Raw genomic sequence first — 22142 nt, 5'->3', positions numbered from 1 at the left:
GATCCAGCCTGCAACCCAGGCATGTGCCCTGATCAGGAATCAAACTGGTGACCTCTTGGTGCATGGGACAGTGCTCAGTCAACAAAGCCACATCAGCCAGGGCTTCCCCTTACTTTTTGCTCATGAATTAAAACTCAGTAAATCATAATCTCCAGCCCAAGAGTTGGGCCTGGTGACATCAAAGGATACATATAGGAGACATATCTCAAATATCCTAAGTACAGGAAGTTTCAAAAAAATGTACCAAAACTTACTCAGGAAGGCAGGACTCAAAAGAAAAGGATACAGTAAGCAGATTAAGGAGATTTCAGTTTAAAGCTGATAATGGGAAATAAATAGTCATAATTGTATCTAAATCTCTTACTGATTTCTTCCTCAAAACAGGAATTCCAGACCTATAACCTAATAGAGCAAACATTAAAACTGACACAGGTTATTCACTGAAGTTTATAAAGGACCTGTGAAATTAATGTGTATTCTGGAATCTATGTTGCTATTACATGAAGAACAGAAAAGACTTAAATCATCTCATTAAGAACTGGGTTGCATTCGGATGAAATAGCACTGTAACTGAAAGTCTGTCATTTGTTTCCTAGAGAGTAGTATCAATGACATGGGTTGGTGGTAATTGCTAACAAGTGCAGTGAGCGAATTATCAGAGGGAAATGAGGCAAGAATCAAGTTGCTGCTCTGTGCCCACTATAGAATCTCTGTCCTTTAATATGGAAAGTAAGTAAACCTGAGATAATTAGAACAATAACTGAACATTGACATTGAACAAATATCATTACCAGGCCCTTTAAGGTTAATTTTTAATGGTTAGATCTAAAGGTCACATCCTGGGTTGGTTCACCCTTTTCTTTTCTCTCCTTATTATTTCTCCCTTCTAGGAAGAATTGTGTTAATGTTCTGATCACTACAACCCAGCTGGTTCCAGCTCTGGCCAAGGTTCTCCTATATGGGCTTGGAGAAATATTTCCTATTGAAAACATCTATAGTGCTACCAAAATTGGTATGGTTTCTATTCAGTTTCTTATCACTTGCCTTACAATAATATTTCCTACTATGATGTACTTATTGTTTACCAGTTCCTCTGTTAGACATTATATATATATAGTCTATCTCCTCACAACAGTCTTCTGATATTACTGATGAGGCAGTTCAGGCTTAACAGTTATGTAGCTTGCACAAGACTTCACAAGATAGTAAGTTACATAAACAGGATTCAAATCCAGATCTGTGGGACTTTGTTCTTTTCCTTTATAATATTTGAAAGGACATAATATCTAGTTTAGAAATCTACTTTTGCCTCATTTCAGATTTCTTTTTCACATAGAGAGCGCTGCAATATAGTATAATAGAAAAATCACTTAACTGAAGAAGGTAGCAGAAGCAGGGAAATAAAGTATAAGAGATGGCAAAGAAAAAGGAGAGAAAACAATTTCCTTTTTATTTATTTCTGCAAATAAAAAGCAGTATCACCTGTGCATGTTTTATGTGTAGGTTCCAAATGGGATTTGAATTTTTATTACCGTATATCTAAAAACAGTCTGCAATGTATTGAAACACCCATTTCCCCAAGGTTAAGTTCAGTGATATAGTATCTCAGTTGCAGTTACAAAATATAATAGTGAGGAAATTCCAGATATGACAAATGTTGCTGCAATATTTATTGGTACTCTGGGGTTCCTCCCCTACTGAAAGCCATAAGGCTCATTCATGCCCAGGACTGTTTCTGGAAAATAAAGAATTGGAGGGCAATGGCTGTTTGTCTGTTTCTTATTACTAACAAGAAATCGAGGCCTTATGCTCCCACTTTCCCCCCTACACTAAAATAGTTTCCCCTCAAAAAATATCCTTTCACAATGTCCAGAGCCTAGACTTGGAATCAGGAGCCCAAAGTCTAGCTATAAACTTGTTTGGATCTGGGCAAGTCACTAGTCCCATTTCATCTGTTAAAATAGGGTACGGTACCTATCTCACTGGATTATTTTGAGAATTAAGTAAGGAATAACTTGAAAACTGCTTTGTAAGCTGTCAAGTACAGGAGATGTGGAAAAGGGAAGTGGTGCTCACAGTTCTCACACTGCCTCGGCCATTTATAGGTGCAGAGAGCCTCCTGGGATCTCTAGCTGCCCCCGCTACTCCTCACCAAGCAAACTTCAGGGGCTGCCACTTACTTTGTCTGTGAACAGGCTGGTGAACCTAGCGCAGCCTTTTCTTTGCTGTTGAAAAAAAGGTAGGACAGGATGTCCTAATAGGAAATTGCTTTCTCTCATCAGGTAAAGAGAGCTGCTTTGAGAGAATTGTGTCAAGATTTGGAAAGAAAGTCACATATGTAGTGATTGGAGATGGACGAGATGAAGAAATTGCAGCCAAACAGGTAATCATGGTAAAGAAAAGGTGGGAATTTCAGGACCTGTTGCTCTCATTTGTGTATGCTCCGGAAAGGAAAAGAAATTCTAAGGAGAATCTGAACCTGACTTCAGTGTTCTTCCTTGGATCAGTTATCTACTTGGAGAGGTAGTGACCTTCATCCAGAAACTTTTTTGTTTTGTTTTGTTAGGTTTTTCAGTTTTTACAGAGGACATCGGACCTTTGAATTGTCTAATAACACACATTGATGACAACACAAAAAATCTGTAGTTCAGGGTAATGTGGGAGCATAAAATATTAACTTGTTGTTTGTTGCAATGTTAGCTCAGAAGTAATGTTTTCGGAAGACTGACCAGAGAATTTATTGACTGTAGAGGATGCTGTGGAGTGCCGCCCAGACCCCCAGCAGGACTGAGGCAGTCATTTCCTTAACCACGCCCTGCTCTTGGCTGCTGTGGGCTCACAGTTTCTCCCCCAGAATTGCCCTCAGCAGAAGTTACATCACCTTCCCAGAGACACCTTGCTTCCAGTTACTGGTGGGGGTAGAGACACAGCTCTAGTCTCCATCCCTCATCTCTGACGGGTGATCCAGCTCCAGCATGCTCTCTGGGATGGATTAGCGTCTCGCCAGCAGCTGTGTTACAGTTCAGTTTCAGGCAGTGCATTCTAAAGAGCATGAGACTTAGCTGTGAAAAGGCAAATAATTCTGACTTTTCCAGGCTTCAGATTCTCAAAAACCATTGCAATCAATAGGGAGTTGTTTGGAGAAAGTTCTTTCTGCTTCTGAGCCCTGGAGAGTTTGTTCTGATGTTAACCTCCTCACTATGCAGGCCCAGCTTCAGGTTGTCTCTTCTTAAAACAGGAAACAGATGAAAGAGTCCTGACTATGTAATCTAAAATCACATCCTTTAAGATCTGAATCATCTATTAGCTGTGTGAATAATTTACTTATCCTCATCTGCTAAATGGATCTACAGAAATTCTTTCCCTTCTACTCCAGCTTTCTTCTAGCAACTCTGTTTCTTAAATTTGGAGGCAGTGAGTTAACAACTAGGAGCACTATCCTGATTTTCTTCATTCAGTAGCATGCAAACCTTCAGGAACTATTAATGAACTATGAGAATGGAGGTAATTAGTTGGCAATATTAACACATTATGTTTTCATTTGCCACTTTATGAAGCAATTCAAGGACCTTTATTTTTTCACATATGTTATCTTTGGAGTTTTGATTCTTTTTATTTTAGCTGCTTGTCCAATAAGTTTATTGTCTGTCTGAAAAATCTTCATAGAAAATTGTGGTTTGGCTTATTAGCTCTCAGCAGCCCATTCCTGAGCTCTGAGGAAGCTTGCTTTCTTCTGAGCCACCCGATCTTTATTCTGGGCAAGAGACATTTTGAGATGGTTCCACCTCTTCTTTTTAACTTCTTCCTTAGGCTTCTTCTCATAGACTGGATTATCTCATATAGCAGCATGAGTTTCCTTTTTTTAAAAAAATATATTTTTATTGCCCTGACTGGTTTGGCTCAGTGGATAGAGCGTCGGCCTGCAGACTGAAAGGTCCCAGGTTCGATTCTGGTCAAGGGCATGTACCTTGGTTGCAGGCACATCCCCAGTAGGGGGGTGTGCAGGAGGCAGATGATCGATGTTTCTCTCTCGTCGATGTTTCTGATTCTCTATCTCTCTCCCTTCCTCTCTGTAAGAAATCAATAAAATATATTTTTAAAAAATATATATTTTTATTGATTTCAGAGAGGAAGGAAGAGGGATAGAGAGAAACATCAATGATGAGAGAGAATCAATGATTGGCTATCTCCTGCACGCCCCCTACTGGGGACTAAGCCCGCAACCCGGGCATGTGCCCTTGACTATAATTGAACTCAGGACCCTTCAGTCCGCAGGCTGACGCTCTATCCACTGAGCCTAACCAGCCAGGGCACAGCATGAGCTTTCTTATACATCTCCTCCATCATGTCTAGAATTACATTGTTCTTTATGTGTTGAGAGAACTGTTTCTTCATCTTTTTCCATTAGATTACTCATACTCTGCAACGTTCTGACCCATGATATGCTTCCAATGTAGTTCTGCATTGAATTCCTTCCTTTTTTTTTTTTTTTAATGTATCTTTATTGATTTCAGGGAGGAAGGTAGAGGGAGAGAGAGCTAGAAACTTCAAAGATGAAAGAGAATCGTTGATTGGCTGCCTCTTGCACACCCCACAATGGGAATGGATCCGCAACCTGGGCATGTGCCCTGACTGGGAACCTTAACCTCCTGGTTCATAGGTCAACACTCAACCACTGAACAACACCAGCCAGGCAATTTCTTCCTTTCTGAATCATAACCAGGGAATTGTTTGGAACTGTGAGAGATAGATAAGCCTCCATCCAAGCTCTCTTCAGGGCCCCAAAAACTTTATTTCCAGTAGTAGTTCTGGCAAGCCCTGCATCCAGGTAAAGGCACCAGATTGACCATCAATGCTTTTCACATTGTGTTCATCTCCAGTCACCTCCACCTGCTTGTCCATGCCAAACCTGTTGAGAAGCCTGTGGGCCAGCAGCAGGCCAGTACAATATGCTGCAGCATAATTTGTGAGGCCAACCTTCACACCATACTTTGGAAGTTCTTGAGTATAAACTGCACAGATTATCATACCTCCTTCTATAAGGGAATAAGCAGTCTGACAAATGATCTCTCTGTTAGTTACAAAAACTATCATCCTGTATTTAGGTGTGTTGTACTTATTTTTATCCTGGATCACCAAGCGTTTTAGGGAATAGTAATCAGTTTTACCCTCTCATTGTCTTCTGATTTTCACTTGGTATCTCTTGAAGTGGGCCTTATTTTTGACAAACTCTGTCCTGCAGAAGAGAGACCCATGTCCGCGACTCGCCAAAGACCTGCAGGACTAGCACAGCTCCGGGCATGGAGGGGAGCTGGAGTTTTGATTCTAAAGTGCATGTTGCCTCTGAGAAAGATACTAGGGGATGTAGGTATCAGTACTTCTTGGTCTGAAGAACGGAGAGGGAGATAAAGAACAACTCAAGTCATTAGCAAGTTGGTGTCTCTAAGCTGATGCCTGTTATCATCCACCATAGAATATACCTGCTGGAAAATGCCTTAAAACCTCTGTGCAATTCAGCCCCCACCCTGTGAGGGATCTTTCCTGCAGCCTTTTTGACAGAAGACTTTCTAGTCCTTGTTTGAACATACCCCAGATTAAGGAGGCTGCTTCCCACGTATCCTGTTCTATTGAGGGGTTGTCCAAACTGTTAGGATGTTCCACCTTCCACCGAACTTAAATTTATCTTTCTGACTTTCACATCTTGGTCCTAGTGGCATTCCTGAGTACAACATAACAAGTCTGCTTCCTCTTTTGTATATTAAAAGCCTTTTAAATAGGATGTGCACTGAGTTACATGTCAAAAGAACTATTCTAGGATTTCAAAATTCTGGGTAATTTGTAACCAATTTGAACAAGACAATCAGTAACGCTAGTCTCCTGCAGCTTCATAGAACATAGATTCTAACACTTGGATTTGTCAAAGCCCTTCATAAGGCTTTTAGAACAGCACACAGTATACTGGACATAATTCTGACCACATTATATAATGGGATTATTTCCAAGATCTGTATGTTCTGAATCTTAGTGATGAACAAGATTTGGGCCTTGTAGCTCTGTAACTTATAGGAAATTGCCTATCTACAAGAAAATGTAATATTGATACTAATTTCTTGTGTGGCTATTTTATTTGATCCTGAAGACCCTATATAGCAGCTAGAATAAGTAGATATAAATCATAAAGTTACCACTGAAACCTAATAAAAATCCCTCACATTTGTAGAGTGTCCGATAGTGTACAGTCCTTACACATATGACTTATTTGATCCTTATGGCAGCCCCATGAGGTGGGCAGGAGAAGAGAGGATTACAAGTACCTGGGGAGAGGTCTGGATAAAAGGGTTTGGGTAAATATGGCCTCCCAAAAGAAGTTGGGTTAACCAGCTGTCCCTGCTCTCTTCTAGCACAACATGCCTTTCTGGAGGATCACAAACCATGGAGACCTAGTGTCCCTCCACCAGGCTTTGGAGCTTGATTTTCTCTAAGAACTGGAATGAAGAGCCTTCCCCATGGGCTGCTTTTCACTCCTGAAAGGAGCCGGAGACTGGAACCAACTGAGAACTCTCTCTCTTTCTCCATGTAATGCTGGCGAGAACACAATCAGAACCAACAGCTGCAAGGGATGAAGCTTATTTTTGCTAAGAGTGAGCTGCAGCCCCGTGTTCATTCTCATGCAGAAGCAGGACAGTTGGATTGAGAGAACAATAGACTCACTGCAGCTACAGTGCTTTTAATTCTGTGTTTTTTGTTTTGTTGATTTTGTTTCAAAAAATGAAGAAGAAAAAACAAAAGGAAATTTTGGGGGCAGAGTTGCACTCTTTGTCCATGACCTGGTTGAGAACTGCTGTTAACTTGTGGTGATAGGATAAATGTGGCAGACTTTGTAATAACATCTCTTGCAGTCTTTATAAACTCCTTAGCTGTAGAACATATTCCCAGTGAATGTATATGTAATTTTTATAGGTAAGGGTCTGGTCTCGGAAGCAGGTTTTCCCTCCTTTCTTTCCTAGCAAGAAAGGGATGTGTAAAGTTTCCTTGGAAAATAGTAATTGAAATATCTGAAATACCTCTCTGTGTGACAGTAGCACCTCTTTAGTTGCTCCAGTGGTCTGCTTTCTAGGATGGTTTCTCTCCTGTTCTTCCATCTCCTGGTTTGCTGAACTGTGGGGCACTGGACACTGATTAACTTTAGACTCTGGTATTTCCCATCCTAGAAGCCTCAGTCCCCTTTCCAATCCCTCCTCCCCTTTAACCAAATGGCACAATCCTGGAAACTTCTTCTCTTAGACAGTAAATGCTAAGCCTTCAGCTTGACTCTGATTCAAAGACTATGTCCAGGGGGCTTACCTCTAAACTGGAGAGAAGGGACTAAGCCTTCTTGTGAATTTTCACTTCTTTGGTTCTTGAACCAGGACTGTTCCACCTTTTCCTCCTGCAGAGAGGCACTCCTCCCCCAACAGATGCTCACCCTACAGCCTTCCTTCCTTCTTAGTCCCCAGTGTAGGCTCCTGTCCCTTTCCTGCCCGGCATTCCTCACAGCCACCTCCATGCAGCTCTGGCCAATCCCTGGGCTTTGGACCCAAGAAGTCAAATTAAGTCTAAGAACAGGCTCATAACTACATTTGGCCAAAACTACCAATGTAGTTGACTTTCTTTGAAGCCCTTAAGCCTAGGAAGGGTATTCTGGGTATATTTACCCAGATCTCTGTCTGGAACTGAAGAGATTGCTGTGATCAAAACCCAATTTTCCCATGGTACACCCTTCCCACTTCTCAAATCTCATTCTAAAGTGGAAAACCAGAAGCCAGAAATACTCCTGTTTTAGTTGTTGGGTCCCTACTCCATGCCTGGAAACTTAATCCTGGGCCAATGCAGGGACATCTCCCAGCCTGGCCTCTGGGGAGATTGATGGGTGCCAGGCACTAATCCCAGCCTTCTAGCCCAACTGTGTTTGTGGATGCTCCATCCCTCCAAGACCCACCTGGGCATCTGCTCAGGCAGGATAACCTTCCCTAGAGCTGAGGACATTCAGCCTCTCCCAGGCTGCAGAGAGGTGTAGTCTGGAACTCAGTAGGACCAACCCCAGCTATACCTGCTTGACCCCAGAGAATCTGCATATTCGTTTCTAGAGATGTTGCAGCACAAAGAGGCCAGACTCCTCCCGAGTCCAGGTCGTTCATGTAGCGGAGAAAGGCTGTTCATACACATTCCTTCAGAACTGAATGAGAACAACTCATGGCTCACAATTTTAGGGAACAGGTCTTTGGAGAGGAGCTGAAGTCAGTGCTCATTACTCAGCTGCTGCTTTGGCCTTGCTCTCATCGGTGGGGTGGAAGTGGGGGTTATGTAGTCTAAGGCAGACTTCCCCTTGGTCTGAGTTCAGCACAGTTGCCCAGATGCTGCTCTGCCTTGCTTGATAAGTCATCTTAGAAAGCTCTAGGGTGGATCTTTTCTTCCAGGCCCAAGCCCTCCACCTACCGGCTGTGTAACTTGGTTTCCTACCCTGGACAGAGGCCACCCAGTTGGTGCTGTGTTTCAGGCTTGTGAGGCTGTGGGGTGGTACCCCCAACATAGACCCAGGTCCACACAAACCCCTCCCTCTCCCTGCCTTTGGGAGAAGCTCTTTATTCCTAGAATATGACGTGGACCCCTTTTCATTGGTCTTTTCCTGACTGCCCAGCCGAGGTCTTTGCAAAGGACCTTGAGATTGACCAAGAGAGGTGAGGAAGCTCAGCAGAGCAGTCTTGCTCTTTTCTGGTTGCTGCCACTCACTTAGGGGGCAGGCAGGAAATGGGACCTGGCTCCTCTTTGCCAAAATGAATTGTCCAGGGAACACAGTGCTCTTTTACCGTGTTTTTCTCCTCCCAGTACAAAGACCTGGAAAGGAAAGTAAGTGGGAGCACCAAGAGTTCTTAGAAGCTGAGGGCCCCAGGACACTGGGAGTCCTTTCGACGAGGGGGAAGCCCTCTTTACTAGAAAGAATCCCCGTGAGATTAGCCACATGACGAATCCTTTCCCCAGCTGGGGACTGGGTTCTATAAGATGGGTCTGCACATTTCGTGGTGAGGACTTTTCTAGTAAGGGATCCGTAGTTGTCAAGTGTGTCCTGGGTTTAAGAGGTGGCTTGACTCTCGAATGTAAAACTGACTGTGCCTTAGCATCACCCTGTCCAGTGCCCCTGGGGCAGCTGGTGGTGTCCAGGAGAATGGATTCCTGCTCCAGATTTAGATGCTTTTATTTGGTTTGGGGTGTTCCTATCTTCTGCTCTGCAAGTTGGGAGGGGCCAAAACTAGTGTCCCAGGAGACTTGTGCCACAGTTTGTTCGCAGTTTACACAAACTCAGCGCTAAAGCTCCCAAGTAGAATCTGACTGGCAAACCAGCTGCAGCATGTGGAGCTTTTATATTTCCACTCCCTTGAATGGGTGTCAGTGCTGCTGAAGCATAGGGAAGAGGAGGAGGGACAGAGCTGTTCTCCTGCTTCCTGGGAGAGTGATGGTCTGAGCCAAGGGGTCGTGAGCTTGGGGTGTTTTCTCTCCTGCAGGAAGGGGCAAGCAGGGTCCCTGTAAGCAGCTTCTGTTTCTTACCACTAATTTGGTTTCCTTTTCATCCAAAAGTTGGAACTCCCCAGATCTATACCATAACAAGCCAAATCTGAATTCTGAGATTCTAAAATATATATATTATGTTCCTATTGATTTTTAGAGAGAGAAGGAAAGAGAAACATCGATCAATCGGCTGCCATCTGCACACCCCCTACTGGGGATTGAGCCCACAACCCAGGCCTGTACCCTGACCAGGACCTCTTGGTGTATGGGAGGATGCTCAACCAACTAAGCCACACTGGCCAGGGCAAAGTCTAAAATATCTTAAACCACAAGGGAGAAAATCTAGTTCAGCAGGCCTTCTGTTTCTCTCCTCTGAGTCAGACAGCTCTAGCAAGCAAGACTCATTGGCTAGTTCCTAATGCACTGACAGGAGCCATCCCATTAAGGGCGACTTCTCAAAGCCTGACCCTCTGGATTACAGATGCCTCATTTAGCAGTAAAAGGCATTGATTGAATTGGATATATTTATGTGACTGCGGGCATTCATGGCTGTAGAGTCTTTGACCATAATGTTATATGTAATGGGAACTATCTTGTAAACTTGAAAAAAAAATAAAGTTTTTATTTTCTATACAGTTTGCTCCTATGTCTTTTCTGAATAGGATCAACACAGTTGCCCAGCTAGTTGGCACCTAAGTAAGGTTTTATAAAAATCTGAAGAGCTCATTATAAAAATCGAGTTCATTAAAAGATACCACCCTTTTAATAACTAATTAACTTCACCAAAAAGGTAGAAAAAATAACCAACCTTTTGGTATAAATAAATGTACATGGGGAAAAATAATTTGCAAGGAAAAGTTTGTTTTAGCTGATCCTCACCCCGAGGATATTTTTCCATTTATTTTTAGAGGGGCGGGGGGGGGGGGGGGGGACATCCAGGTGAAAGAGACACCAACCAGGGCCAGGGATTGAACTTTAAACCCAGGCACATGCCCTTGACCAGAATCGAACCTGCAACCCTTTGGGGAGTGGGTTGGAGCTCTAATCACTAAACCAGGACAAATTAATTGTCTATAAAATATATTGAGCCTGGCTGGCGTGGCTCAGTTGTTGAGCATCAACCTGTGAACCAGGTGGTCAGGGTTTGATTCCCAGTCAGGGCACATGCCCGGGTTGCGGGCTCGATCTCCAGTAGGGGCATGCAGGAGGCGGCCAATCAATGATTCTCTCTTATTGACGTTTCTCTCTCCCTCTCCCTCTCTGAAATCAAATTTTATACACACACACACACACACACACACACACACACACACACACACTGAGGGGCCAGATTATTATGACCACCCCATCAGTACTTCGTTGGGCCACCTTTTGCCTTCAATACTGTGGCGATTCTTCTTGGCATTGACTCCACGAGATGTTGAAAGGTGATGTGAGGAATCTGACACCATGCCTGATGAATAGTACTGTCCAGTTCTGTGAGATTTGATGGTTGTGGAACGAGCTGCCTAATGGCTCTTTTAACTTCGTCCCACAAATGCTCAATTGGATTGAGATCTGGTGATTGTGGGGGCCACCTAAGCAAGGTAAAGTCTCCCTCATGTTCTTGAAACCACTCCTGCACAATACGAGCACCGTAGCATGGCGCATTGTCTTGTTGGAAGAAGCCACCTCCATTGGGATACGCCATCAACATGATAGGATGAACCTGATCAGTAACGATACTTAGGTATGTTGTGCTATTCAGACGTTGTTCCTCATGAATTAAAGGGCCCAAATAATGCCAGGAAAACATGCCCCAGACCATAACACTGCCCCCACCAGCTTGAAGGGTTTTACTCATGCATGTGGGGTGCATGCTTTCATGCTGTTTCCGCCAAATTCTCACTCTGCCATCTGCATGATGCAACTGGAAACGTGATTCGTCGGACCACATGACTTTTTTCCAATGCTCAACTGTCCAATCCTTGTGTTCCTGTGCTTGGGTAACTATCGTGGTAAACAACCTACTTCCCTGTTTATAATGGTCTGGCCCTCTAACAACTTCAGCTCGAAATTATAGCTAATTTTTAAAAATATATTTTATTGATTTTTTTACAGAAAGGAAGGGAGATAGAGAGTTAGAAACAACGATGAGAGAGAAACATCGATCAGCCGCCTCCTGCACACTTCCCACTGGGGATGTGCCTGCAACCAAGGTACATGCCCTTGACCAGAATCGAACCCGGGACCTTTCAGTCCGCAGACCAACACTCTATCCACTGAGCCAAACTGGCCACGGCAAAATTATAGCTAATTTGCCTACAAACGTCAGGTGGTCATAATAATCTGGCCACTCAGTGTGTGTGTGTGTGTGTGTATTGCTTTTTAAAGTTTAGGACTGGTATAAGAGATTTCATTTTCTGTCAAATGTGTTGAAATTTAATTATTAGAGAGTAACTTGCTGTGCTGAGCTTAAAACACAAAAGCAATAGAACAAACTAACATCAAGCCTTGTTTGATTTGGCCTGATTTCATGTCCCATCAGCTACTTTTTCTCATTTCATTTCTTCAGATTTGGGTCTGTCCATTGTTGGTCTGGAAAAATCAAGAATTCTTTTGCCTTTTATTACAATGAAGGAAATCAGAATTCAGATCTAGCTTCCAAGTGCCATATATGTCAGAGTACAGGGTGTTTTTCCCAAATTAATCACCTCAGAAAAGATGGGGTTGCCATGTATTCTAATCATTACATCTTTTCAACAGAAAGTTGTACATTGTGGCTCTGTTGGCTCAGTTGGTTGAAGCATCATCCTGTACACCAAAAGGTTGTGGGTTTGATTCCCAGTCAGGGCGAGTACAGGAGGCAACCAATAGATGTTTTTCTCTCACATCAATGTTTCTCTCTCCCTCCCCCTTCCTCTCTCTCTCTAAAAACAAACAAACAAAAAAAACCATATCCTCAAGTGAGGATTTAGAAGGAAAAAAGGGGCACATGTTGGACCACACTGTAGATGAAGCAAACCTGTGAGTTGCTATCTCCTTGCTTGTAAGCACAAATACTGCTTCTCAAGCCCAAAGAGTAAACACCTTCATCTCCCCCTACGATAAGTATAACATCTGCACATTTCTCAAAAAACTTTTTGTGAAAAGACAATTCAGGAGGTTTTCTTCAAAAACAGGTTTCTTGACATTTGAAAAAAAAATGATTGATGGGAATTTTCAAAGGAAATTTCTAATGTCACTCATCTTTTTAAAGCTTTTGATTCTGTAAACTTATTTATATCTTCACCCGAGAATATTTTTCCATTGATTTTTAGGAAGAGTGAAAGAGAGAGGGAAAGACAGAAACATCAATGCGAAACATCGATGGGTTGTCTCCTACACCAGCCCTGACTGAGGTACGTGCCTTGACCAGAATTGAACCCTGGACCCTTTGATCCACAGGCTGACCCTCTATCCACTGAGCCAAACCGGCTCGGGCGATCCTGTAAACTTTTAAGTGTATATACAAATGAAACTTTTTCTATAGCTTTTTAGGTAGTATCGGTATACATTGTTTGGAGTTAACTGCATACATATTGCCATCATTTGACAACTTCATCTAGAGCAGCGGTTCTCAACCTGTGGGTCGTGACCCCTTTGGCGGTCGAACGACCCTTTCACAGGGGTCGCCTAAGACCATCCTGCATATCAGATATTTACATTACGATTCATAACAGTAGCAACATTACAGTTATGAAGTAGCAACGAAAATAATTTTATGGTTGGGTCACAACATGAGGAACTGTATTTAAGCCACCTCATCACTTACACACTCCCTGAGCTTCCAATAAAAGACCTTCACCTGGGCTCCCGTATTCACTTCTGGCACTAAAGGTGTTTGCAGCTACTGCCGGGCCCAGCAGCAGAGCACCAGTCAGTCCAGATCTGGGTCCTGGTGCCCACCTGAACGATCAACCCCACACCGGCTCGCCAGCCTGAAACGTAGAAAACAAGGTTGAGAAATCCTGCCTACGTCCAGCCCCCTTCTCCTCTGTCCTCTTCACCGATTTTGAGCAGTGGACTTTGTGTCCCCGACCCCTTCTTTCCAAGCGGCTTGGAGTTCTGTAGATTTAGTTTAATGACACAACTAGTTTGGAGGATTTTATAAGGTTTTAATAACAACCTAATAATACTGTTCAACAAAACAACACATAGTGTCTCTCACCTGCAGAGACACATAGGCATACACCTTCTCTTCCTCACAATAGGTTCCGAGGTAGAAAATATACTGTCTAACGCAGCGGTTCTCAACCTGTGGGTCAGGACCCCTTTGGCGGTCGAACGACCCTTTCACAGGGGTCGCCTAAGACCATCCCGCATATCAGATATTTACATTACGATCCATAACAGTAACAACATTACAGTTATGAAGTAGTAACGAAAATAATTTTATGGTTGGGTCACAACATGAGGAAGGGTTTGAAGGGCTAGAAGGTTGAGAACCACTGGTCTAACGTATAAAACATATACTCCATGGGCTGAGCCATGGCCCAGACCACAGGTTAACAAGGCACCTGGTTAAAAGGCAGCCCCTTGAGAGCAGGGGCAGAGGCTGGGCCAGCTGCATCAAGGCCTTGGACGGGTTGATGGAGGTCAGCCAATTGGGGCATCCATGGCTTCCAGGATAGGGGATGCTTTGGGCTCCAGATATACTGGTTGGAAGAAAAAGAAAAGGGGATCTCTTCTGTCCTCTCCAAGTGTTTTGTATATAATTGAAGCTCTTAACCCTGTAGGGTGCAGTCCTCATCTTCTTCTGATCCTTGAAGGCAGGCCTCTGTCTCATTCAACTCTAGTCTCCAGTGCCTGGCAAGATCAGGCAGCAAGTGCTTGTTGAGTGAGTCAAGGCCCATAGCAGCACAATTAGCTTATCTTCTCCTGCATTCTAATGATTGATTGCATGTGTCCTTCTGTCCCCTGGCTGGGTCCGACCCTGCCTCAAAGGACACCATTGACCTCCCCCGGCCATGGCAGAGCAGCCTCATCCCTAGCCTTGGAGAAAAAATTCTGAGCCAAATGGTCCATGCGCCTGTTCTGAGGCAGCTGATAGTCCTCGAGGGAGCGGAAGGCGGTTGTCCCGTCCACCTGGTCAGGCTCCCAGGGGTAGCTGGGGTGCAGCCAGCGGTAGTAGACAAGCCGCAGACCCAGACCCAGAAGGAAGCTGGTGCCGCCCACAGGCAGCAACATCTGCAGCGGGATCCCACTGGGCAGCCATGCACTTTGCGTCACCCAGGTGACCACCATGAGAACGCTGTCACTCAGGAGGAACACCAGGTGGATGGTGGCACGGCCTCGAGTGTGGCCCTCAGCCACATTGAACCAGGAGAAATAAAGGATGGTGGCCACCGTTGCCCGGTAGAGCCACTCGGAGCGGGGATCTGGCATAAAATTGGTGCCCTGACACCAGACCCAGAACAGCAGCACCAGCCACAGGCCCACGAAGTGCAGAGCCACGTAGCGGGGGAAGAGAGCTGAGAACAGGGCCACAGCCAGGACTCGGGGCCACAGCAGCAGCAGGTTCCACAGGAAGTAGATCACGGAAGAGCCCAGCCCCAGGACAGGCTTGGAGGGGAGGCAGGTGCGCAAGGCCCGGTGGTAGTCAAGCAGTGCCCATGAGATACCCATGAAGGACGTGCAGATGCCAATCCCTGCGGAGAGGAAGAGGAGACAGCTGAGCCCTGTGGGCAGCCTGCTTGACCCTCCCCAGAGCTCACAGGTTCTGGGGGCCTCATAACCACCCTGAGGTGGGTATGGGAACCCCCAATTTGTTGAAGGGAAAACTACAACTGGAGAACATTGTTCTCACAACCAGAACCTGGTCTGAGATTCAACTATGGGGTCTGCCCTTCACCACAAAGCTTTACTTCTCAGGTACTACCTGAGAGGGTGTGCGACGTACACACCCTCATCTGCACCCCTGGGCCTGGGCATCTTTTTTTTTTTTTTTAATATATTTTATTGATTTTTTACAGAGAGGAAGGGAGAGAGATAGAGAGTTAGAAACATCGATGAGAGAGAAACACTGATCAGCTGCCTCTTGCACACCCCCTACTGGGGATGTGCCTGCAACCAAGGTACATGCCCTTGACCGGAATCGAACCCGGGACCCTTCAGTCCGCAGGCCGATGCTCTATCCACTGAGCCAAACCAGTTTCGGCTGGGCCTGGGCATCTTAAAGAACCCTGCAACCCTTCCTTCCCCGGAAGAGCCCACGCCTTTCTTGGATCTGAAACTCAGCGGTCCGTCCCAGTTCCCCCTTTCTTACTCTCAGAAAGGGAAGCTGGAAACCCCGTGCGGTGGCAACAGGCCTCTGAAGGTGCCCTGCTGTGTGGATGGTACATCCTCACTCACCTCCCCTCCCTGCTCAGACTGGGCCCTGCTCTTGATTTCCCAAGACTCGAAGTGTACAGTGGGGATCCTATCCCACCTACTGGTTGTCCACGGTGGACTAGAAGCACCAGGGTCCCCAGAGAGGGAGGGAAGAAGCGCTGGAATGTCTCTAGAACGCTTCCTCCCCTGCCTCCTTCCCACCGCATCCATTCGCCAGATGTTTACTGGGACCCTCTTATGGGCCAGGACCCCACGCCCAGCCTGGAATCCTTACCCTGAAGTATCCCCTGGAGCAGCGGTTCTCAACATGTGGGTCGCGACCCCTTTGGGGGTGGAATGACCCTTTCACAGGGGTCGCCTAAGACCATCGGAAAACACATATATAATTACATATTGTTTTTGTGATTAATCACTATGCTTTAATTATGTTCAATTTGTAACAATGAAAATACATCCTGCATATCAGATATTTACATTATGATTCATAACAGTAGCAAAATTGCAGTTATGAAGTAGCAACGAAAATAATTTTATGGTTGGGGTCACCACAACATGAGGAACTGTATTAAAGGGTCGCGGCATTAGGAAGGTTGAGAACCACTGCCCTAGAGCCACACATCTAGATCTGGTCCCACCCACTTCTGTTGAACTAATTACCAATTTCCTTATCTCTGAGCTCCTTCAGGGTAGGAAACAGATTCTGCTCCCTGGGATCCCCAGGCAGCCCAGTACCTGGCACAAATGTTTGCTAAATAAAAAGTTGGGAGCCCTGACCGGTTTGGCTCAGTGGATAGAGCGTCGGCCTGTGGACTGAAGGGTCCCAGGTTTGATTCCGGTCGGGGGCATGTACCTTGGTTTCGGGCATATCCCCAGTGGTGGGGTTGTGCAGGAGGCAGCTGATCAATGTTTCTCTCTCATCGATGTTTCTAACTCTCTATCCCTCTCCCATTCTCTCTGTAAAAAGTCAATAAAATATATTTTTAAAAAAATAAATAAATAAATAAAAAGTTGGGAAAATCCGTCTCTTCCCTCGTTCCTCTCCCCGACCCACCATACACAGACGGTGTAGACTGTATCCATTTGGCCCTGGTCCTAGACACTCACTGCCCTCAAACAGGCAAACAAAAATGTGTGCCCAGTATATGCTGTGTGTCCCAGGGCAAATCACTCCACCTTTCTGTACCTCTTTCCTCTTGTGCAAAATGGAGATAAACATAGCACCAACCTATAGGGCTTGATGTGAGCACTGACAATAAAGCTCTCCACACAGTGCCGGTTACCAGCAGGCACTCGATCGTGAAGCTATTACTGGTCTTCTTCAATTAATACTACAGGCTCAAAAGAGCAGCTGAAAGCGTCCCTGGAGATCAAGTCCAACCCCATCTTGTACAGCTATGGAACCTGAGGCCAGAGAAGGGAAGGCTCTCCAGGTCACACAGTGAGTGAGGGCGGAGTGGAGACTGGTCCCTTGGGAGGCTCGTGGCATTTACAGCGGGGGTGGGGGTGGGGGGGGTGGGGGAACAGGGCAGGAGGCAGGGGTGTGGCAGAAAAGGGGCAGCCCTGGACCTGGAATCAGACACAGTTGGAGTCCATAGGCTCATTACTTCCCTTTAACTACCAGCTTTCCTGCCAGCCCAGCAGGGCAGGGGCTGGTCCTTGCTCACTGCAGTGCCCCCAGCACAGGGACAGGCACAAAGATGCTCAATAACAACTTGAGTGAGTGAAGGTGCCCAACAGACATTTTATGGACCAACAAGTTGTCTATTATGTGTCGCACCCTACACACTCACTTTATCTGTTGTCTTCAAAAGAGTAAAAATGACAATTAAGCTTTATTTATGCACCAGAGACCTGGTACATGCATCACCTCCCTTGATCCTTTCATCAGTCCTATGAGGTAGGATTATGAGTTATGTCCATTTCACAGATAAAAACGAACCAATACTCAGAGAGGTGGAGTCATTGGTCCAACTCCTGCAGCTAGTGTTGGGATTGGACCCTGGACTTGAACCCAGGCCTGCCTGACGAAGGATGCGCTCCTATCTCCTAAGCAGTCCTTATGAAAGAGTGGAAGCATTTCTGATCTCTGTGGGAAACTTTCTCCAGCCATAAAGGGGGGGGCGAGCTGCTGCCAGGGCGACTACTCACACTGGTAGTACTCGGCCTGGCCGCTCTGCAGCACGATGGCCAGCACCAGCGTGAGCTGCGGCGTCTTCTCCAGGAAGGTCTCGAAGAGCCGCAGCATGCTGATGTCCAGGGAGAGGAAGTCAGCGTAGGCCAAGTCGAACGGGGAGGGTGCCTCCTGCTGCCACACCAATAGCCCCTGCTGCAGCCCTTGCATGCACCTAGGCACAGAGGGATGACCCAGGGGCCGGGTTAGTGTCCGAGGCGTTCCTCCTTGCCCTGCTTACCAGGTAGGTGCAGGCGGGCGCCAATCCTACAAGCTGTGGGACGTTGGGCAAGAAAGAGCGTCGGCCTGTGGACTCAAGGGTCCCGGGTTCAATTCCGGTCAAGGACACATGCTCCAGTTGTGGGCTCGATCCCCAGTAGGGGGCGTGCAGGAGGCAGCCAGTCAATGATTCTCTCTCATCATTGGTGTTTCTATCTCTCTCCCTCTCCCTTCCTCTCTGAAATCAATAAAAACATTTTTTTTTAAAAAAGAAGTGTTCTGCCAACACATTAAAAAAAATAATAATAATAATTACTGCTGCTCCTGCTGGCCAGGCACTATCCCAAGTTCATCACAAACCTTGTCCCATTTAGGCCTCACAACATCTGTATTTTACAGATGGGAAAACATGACCGAAGAGCTAATAAGCAGTGGTGTTTGAATATCAAAGGCACACAAGAAAATTGCCTACGATGATAGTTCTCAAATGTTAGCAAGCCCAAGAATTTCTTAGGCTCCTGTGCGGAAGGGGGGCCATTGAGAGCTTCTGAGCACAGGTGAGGCAGGTCAGACTGTGCTGTAGAAAGAACTCCCAGGTGTGGCGAGGAGGACGGGATGGAGGGGCGAAGACCGGAAGCAGGGGTCTATTTAAGAGGCTGTCGAAACAATCCAGGGAGAAAGGACAAGAGCCCCAGAGGGGTGGGGATGGAGACCGGGGTAGAGGTGAGAGAGTACAGAAGTTGGACAGACAGGCCTGGGTGACCGCTGGCATGAGGGGGGAGTGGAGATGCACCACGGCTTCCACCACCCACAACTGGTCTCAGCTGGCTACTGGGAGGTGAGCCCATTCGCTCACTGCGAACTCATTCATCAGACATGTACTGTGACCTCCCCTGGACGGACTTGACAACACAGCAAGGAAACAGGCAGGCAGCCCTGGGCTGGGGCTCTCCCTCAGCAGGAGTCTCTGCCTCTGGTCCCCCAATGCCACGGCGGGGCCCTGCCTCAGCCTAGTCACAGGCAGACACAGAGATCATTTTCAAAACCAAAGCTCAGTACATCGTCTGCCTCACACTCAGCAGAAATAGGAGACGGGAAGATGCATGATACAGTTATGGATTCGGGGCTCACTGAGGTCTGCCAGAATGGTAACGTGTCCCTCTTCATGCCCCCCTGATGCCTGTACAGTCCCTCAGGCAAAATGCACCATTCAAAGCCCCTCTCGCCCACTCCTGGACACTCGATGCAGCTTTGTCAAGACAAGAGCTGGAGAGACTCTGTAAAAATGGATTCAAGCCCTCGCCGGTTTGGCTCAGTAGATAGAGCATCAACCTGTGAGCCGAAGGGTCCCGGGTTCGTTTCCGGTCAAGGGCACGTACCTTGGTTGCAGGTTCCTCCCCGGGGCCCTGGTCGGGGCTCCTGCAGGAGGCAACCAATTGATGTGTTTCTCTCACATCGATGTTTCTCTCTGTCTTTCCCTCTCTTCCACGCTCCCTAAAAATCAATGGAAAAAGTATCCTCGGGTGAGGATTAACAACAACAACAACAAAAATGGATTCAAAAGCAGATCCCGACTCCACACACCCCATCCCAACCCATCCCAACCCAGGCCACATCCCGTCCTGACCCCTTGGTGTCAGTTTCCCCACCTCTAGAGGGCCTGCCAGTCCTGGGAAGGATGAGTCAGACCCCATCGCTGCCCTCTAACTTGGTCAGGGTGGGGAGCAGGGGGAGGCGGGAGGAAATGTTCAGGGAGAATACAGCTGGGAAAGCAAGGGTGAGAGGCACTGAGGGGAGAGGGGACAAGTACTGCTCTGGGGGTCAGGCCTGCTGAAACTCTCATGAAGCTAGCTGACGTTTGCACACAATTCACAGGTCTCATTTCATGTAATCCTTACCAAACAGAGGCATGCATGAGGACCATCCCCACTGGAACAGAGTAAACTGAGACCTACAGGAGTCAAGTGTCTTGCCCAAGGCCCCATCCACAGCTAAAAGGAACACTGGTCTGTCTGCTTACCTGTCTCAGGAGCCGAGCTCTCTGTTCTTTCCCTCACTCCTCACAACAGGCCTGCCTGCCAGACCTACCTTTAGATTACTATATATATATGTATATATATCCTATATAATAAAGAGCTAATATGCTAATTAGGCCAAGACGACTTTCCAGACGAAGCCGCACCTGTGAGGGCCGAGACCTTTGCACAAATTTTGTGCATCAGGCCTCTAGTCTATAATAAGAAAAGCATAATATGCTAATTAGACCAGACATCCTTCCAGATGTCCTTCCAGACGAAGCCAGGGCTGTGAAGGAAGCCCGGGTCTCGGGTACCTGCGGGTGGCCAGAGGGAAGCCCGGGTCCTGGGTGCCAGAGGGAAGCCAGTGCCGGCAGCCCGGGGAAGGAAGGCCTACTCTTGCACGAAATTGTGCATCAGGCCTCTACGTATATATGTTACACACATATATATTGATTTCAGAGAGGAAGAAGAGGGAGAGAGAGATAGAAACATCAATGATGAGAATCATTGATTGACTGCCTCCTGCACACCCCCAAGGGGGACAGAGCCAGCAACCGGGACATGTGCCCTTGACCGGAATCGAACCTGGGACCCCTCAGTCTGCAGGCTGGGGCTCTATCCACTGAGCCAAACCAGCCAGGGCTACTACCTCTTTTTAACAGGGGAGGAAGCCGAGGCTCAGAGAAAGGCAGGAATGAGGCCACAGATGGTAAAGCCAAGACTGGGTCCCAGAGAGGTCTGACTCTGAATCACGCCTTTCTTCTCTGGCCCTGCTTCCTTCTTTACCTGTGCCCGGCAGGGGAGGGCTGGATGCGGTCTGAGGGCTATCAGCCGGCGTCATTTTTTAAGGAGCTGGAAACTCACTTGTAGGTAAAGGTGCCCAGGGGTACCTCCCCACCCCCTTCCCGTGTCAGGGCGCCACCTGTACAGGTAGCCCAGCTGTCGGAGGTACCGCCGGGCTCCGTCCCCGCCCCCCCCTTCCCCAGGGCGGGGCGCTCACCTGTACAGGTAGCCCAGCTTTCGGAGGTACCGCCGGGCTCCGTCCTCCCCCCCCCCCCCCTTCCCCAGGGCGGGGCGCTCACCTGTACAGGTAGCCCAGCTGCAGGAGGTGGAGCAGCGCCAGGCAGCGCGCGGAGAGCTGAGACGAGTGCAGGTCGGCGGGGTCGGCGCGCAGCCAGACCCAGCTGAAGACCTGCAGTGCGACCGAGGCGACACCCAGCAGCGACAACACCAGTGCGGCCCACAGGTAGCGGCCGCTGAGCACATACTGGCTCACCGCCCACAGGTCGGAGCCCAAGTGGATGAGGAAGGCAGAGATGCCCAGCACGCCCAGGATCAGGTCCCGGAGGAGAATGGCGCGGAGTGAGCAGGGCATGACCCGCCGGCCTCTCCCGCTGCTGCCCTCTGGGCTGGGACTCGCCCCGGACCGGGTCCTGGCGGCCGGAAGGAGGCAGTCACAACCCTCCGAGTCGCCTAGGGCCCCGGCCTCCTGGGCGGGACTTCCCCGTCCCGCCCCGTCCGGGGCGGAGCGAGGCCCGCAGGCCCCGCCCCAGGTGGCCCGAGCCCCGCCCCCGCCCGCCCCGAGGCGAGGCCCCCGGCGCAGGGTTCCCAGCCGCGCAGCAGGCGGCGGGCCCGGGGCACTGCCTGCAGCTTATCAGCTTCTCACGGCCTTGTGTTTGCATTGGAGGCCCCGGTGGGTCCACGATGGCGAAAATGGCCCGGAGGTGAGTGTCCAGCTAGAACTGCGACCTCTCACATTGCAACACAGAGAGGCCCATTTTGATCCCAGCCTGCGGGACTTCGTGAGCTGAAAGTGTGCCTCGGTTCCGGCCTGTGCCGGG

The 22142-nt window shown here is 47.5% G+C and overlaps 2 protein-coding genes and 1 pseudogene across 4 annotated transcripts in view; 1 reads left to right on the top strand and 2 right to left on the bottom strand.

Moving 5' to 3' along the window:
• The window catches only part of EYA3 (EYA transcriptional coactivator and phosphatase 3), a 104793-nt gene extending 94336 nt beyond the window's left edge, over positions 1-10457 (top strand). For all 3 annotated transcript variants that reach the window (XM_070404504.1, XM_070404502.1, XM_070404503.1), the window contains 3 exons: positions 891-1012; positions 2283-2383; positions 6402-10457. In XM_070404504.1, coding sequence (XP_070260605.1) covers positions 891-1012; positions 2283-2383; positions 6402-6482 — 304 coding nt within the window. In that variant the 3' untranslated portion in view covers positions 6483-10457. The remainder of the gene's footprint in view (positions 1-890; positions 1013-2282; positions 2384-6401) is intronic.
• On the bottom strand, positions 3659-5717 carry LOC139004353 (large ribosomal subunit protein uL18-like; annotated as a pseudogene).
• A 2842-nt stretch (positions 10458-13299) lies between the features above and the next one.
• Positions 13300-21729, bottom strand: XKR8 (XK related 8). The gene is made up of 3 exons (XM_070403201.1): positions 21384-21729; positions 18043-18239; positions 13300-15212 (listed from the first exon to the last, which is right to left on the bottom strand). The coding sequence occupies exons 1-3, from the start codon at positions 21674-21676 to the stop codon at positions 14503-14505; spliced, it is 1200 nt and encodes a 399-aa protein (XP_070259302.1). The 5' UTR covers positions 21677-21729; the 3' UTR covers positions 13300-14502.
• Between the last annotated feature and the right edge of the window lie 413 nt (positions 21730-22142).

Source organism: Myotis yumanensis, unplaced genomic scaffold, assembly GCF_028538775.1.
Source record: "Myotis yumanensis isolate MYYU_CA2020_CCGP unplaced genomic scaffold, mMyoYum1.0.hap1 SCAF_2, whole genome shotgun sequence".
NCBI classification, from domain to species: Eukaryota; Metazoa; Chordata; class Mammalia; order Chiroptera; family Vespertilionidae; genus Myotis; species Myotis yumanensis.
This window is presented reverse-complemented; position numbering and strand designations above follow the sequence as displayed.

Coding starts and splice junctions, on each gene's coding strand:
- XKR8 (XM_070403201.1), bottom strand. CDS start 21,676: ATGCCCTGCTCACTCCGCGCCATTCTCCTCCGGGACCTGATCCTGGGC. Junction 18,240..21,383: donor CAGCTGGGCTACCTGTACAG/GTGAGCGCCCCG, acceptor CTCTGTGCCTAG/GTGCATGCAAGGGCTGCAGC. Junction 15,213..18,042: donor CCAGGCCGAGTACTACCAGT/GTGAGTAGTCGC, acceptor TCCTCTCCGCAG/GGATTGGCATCTGCACGTCC.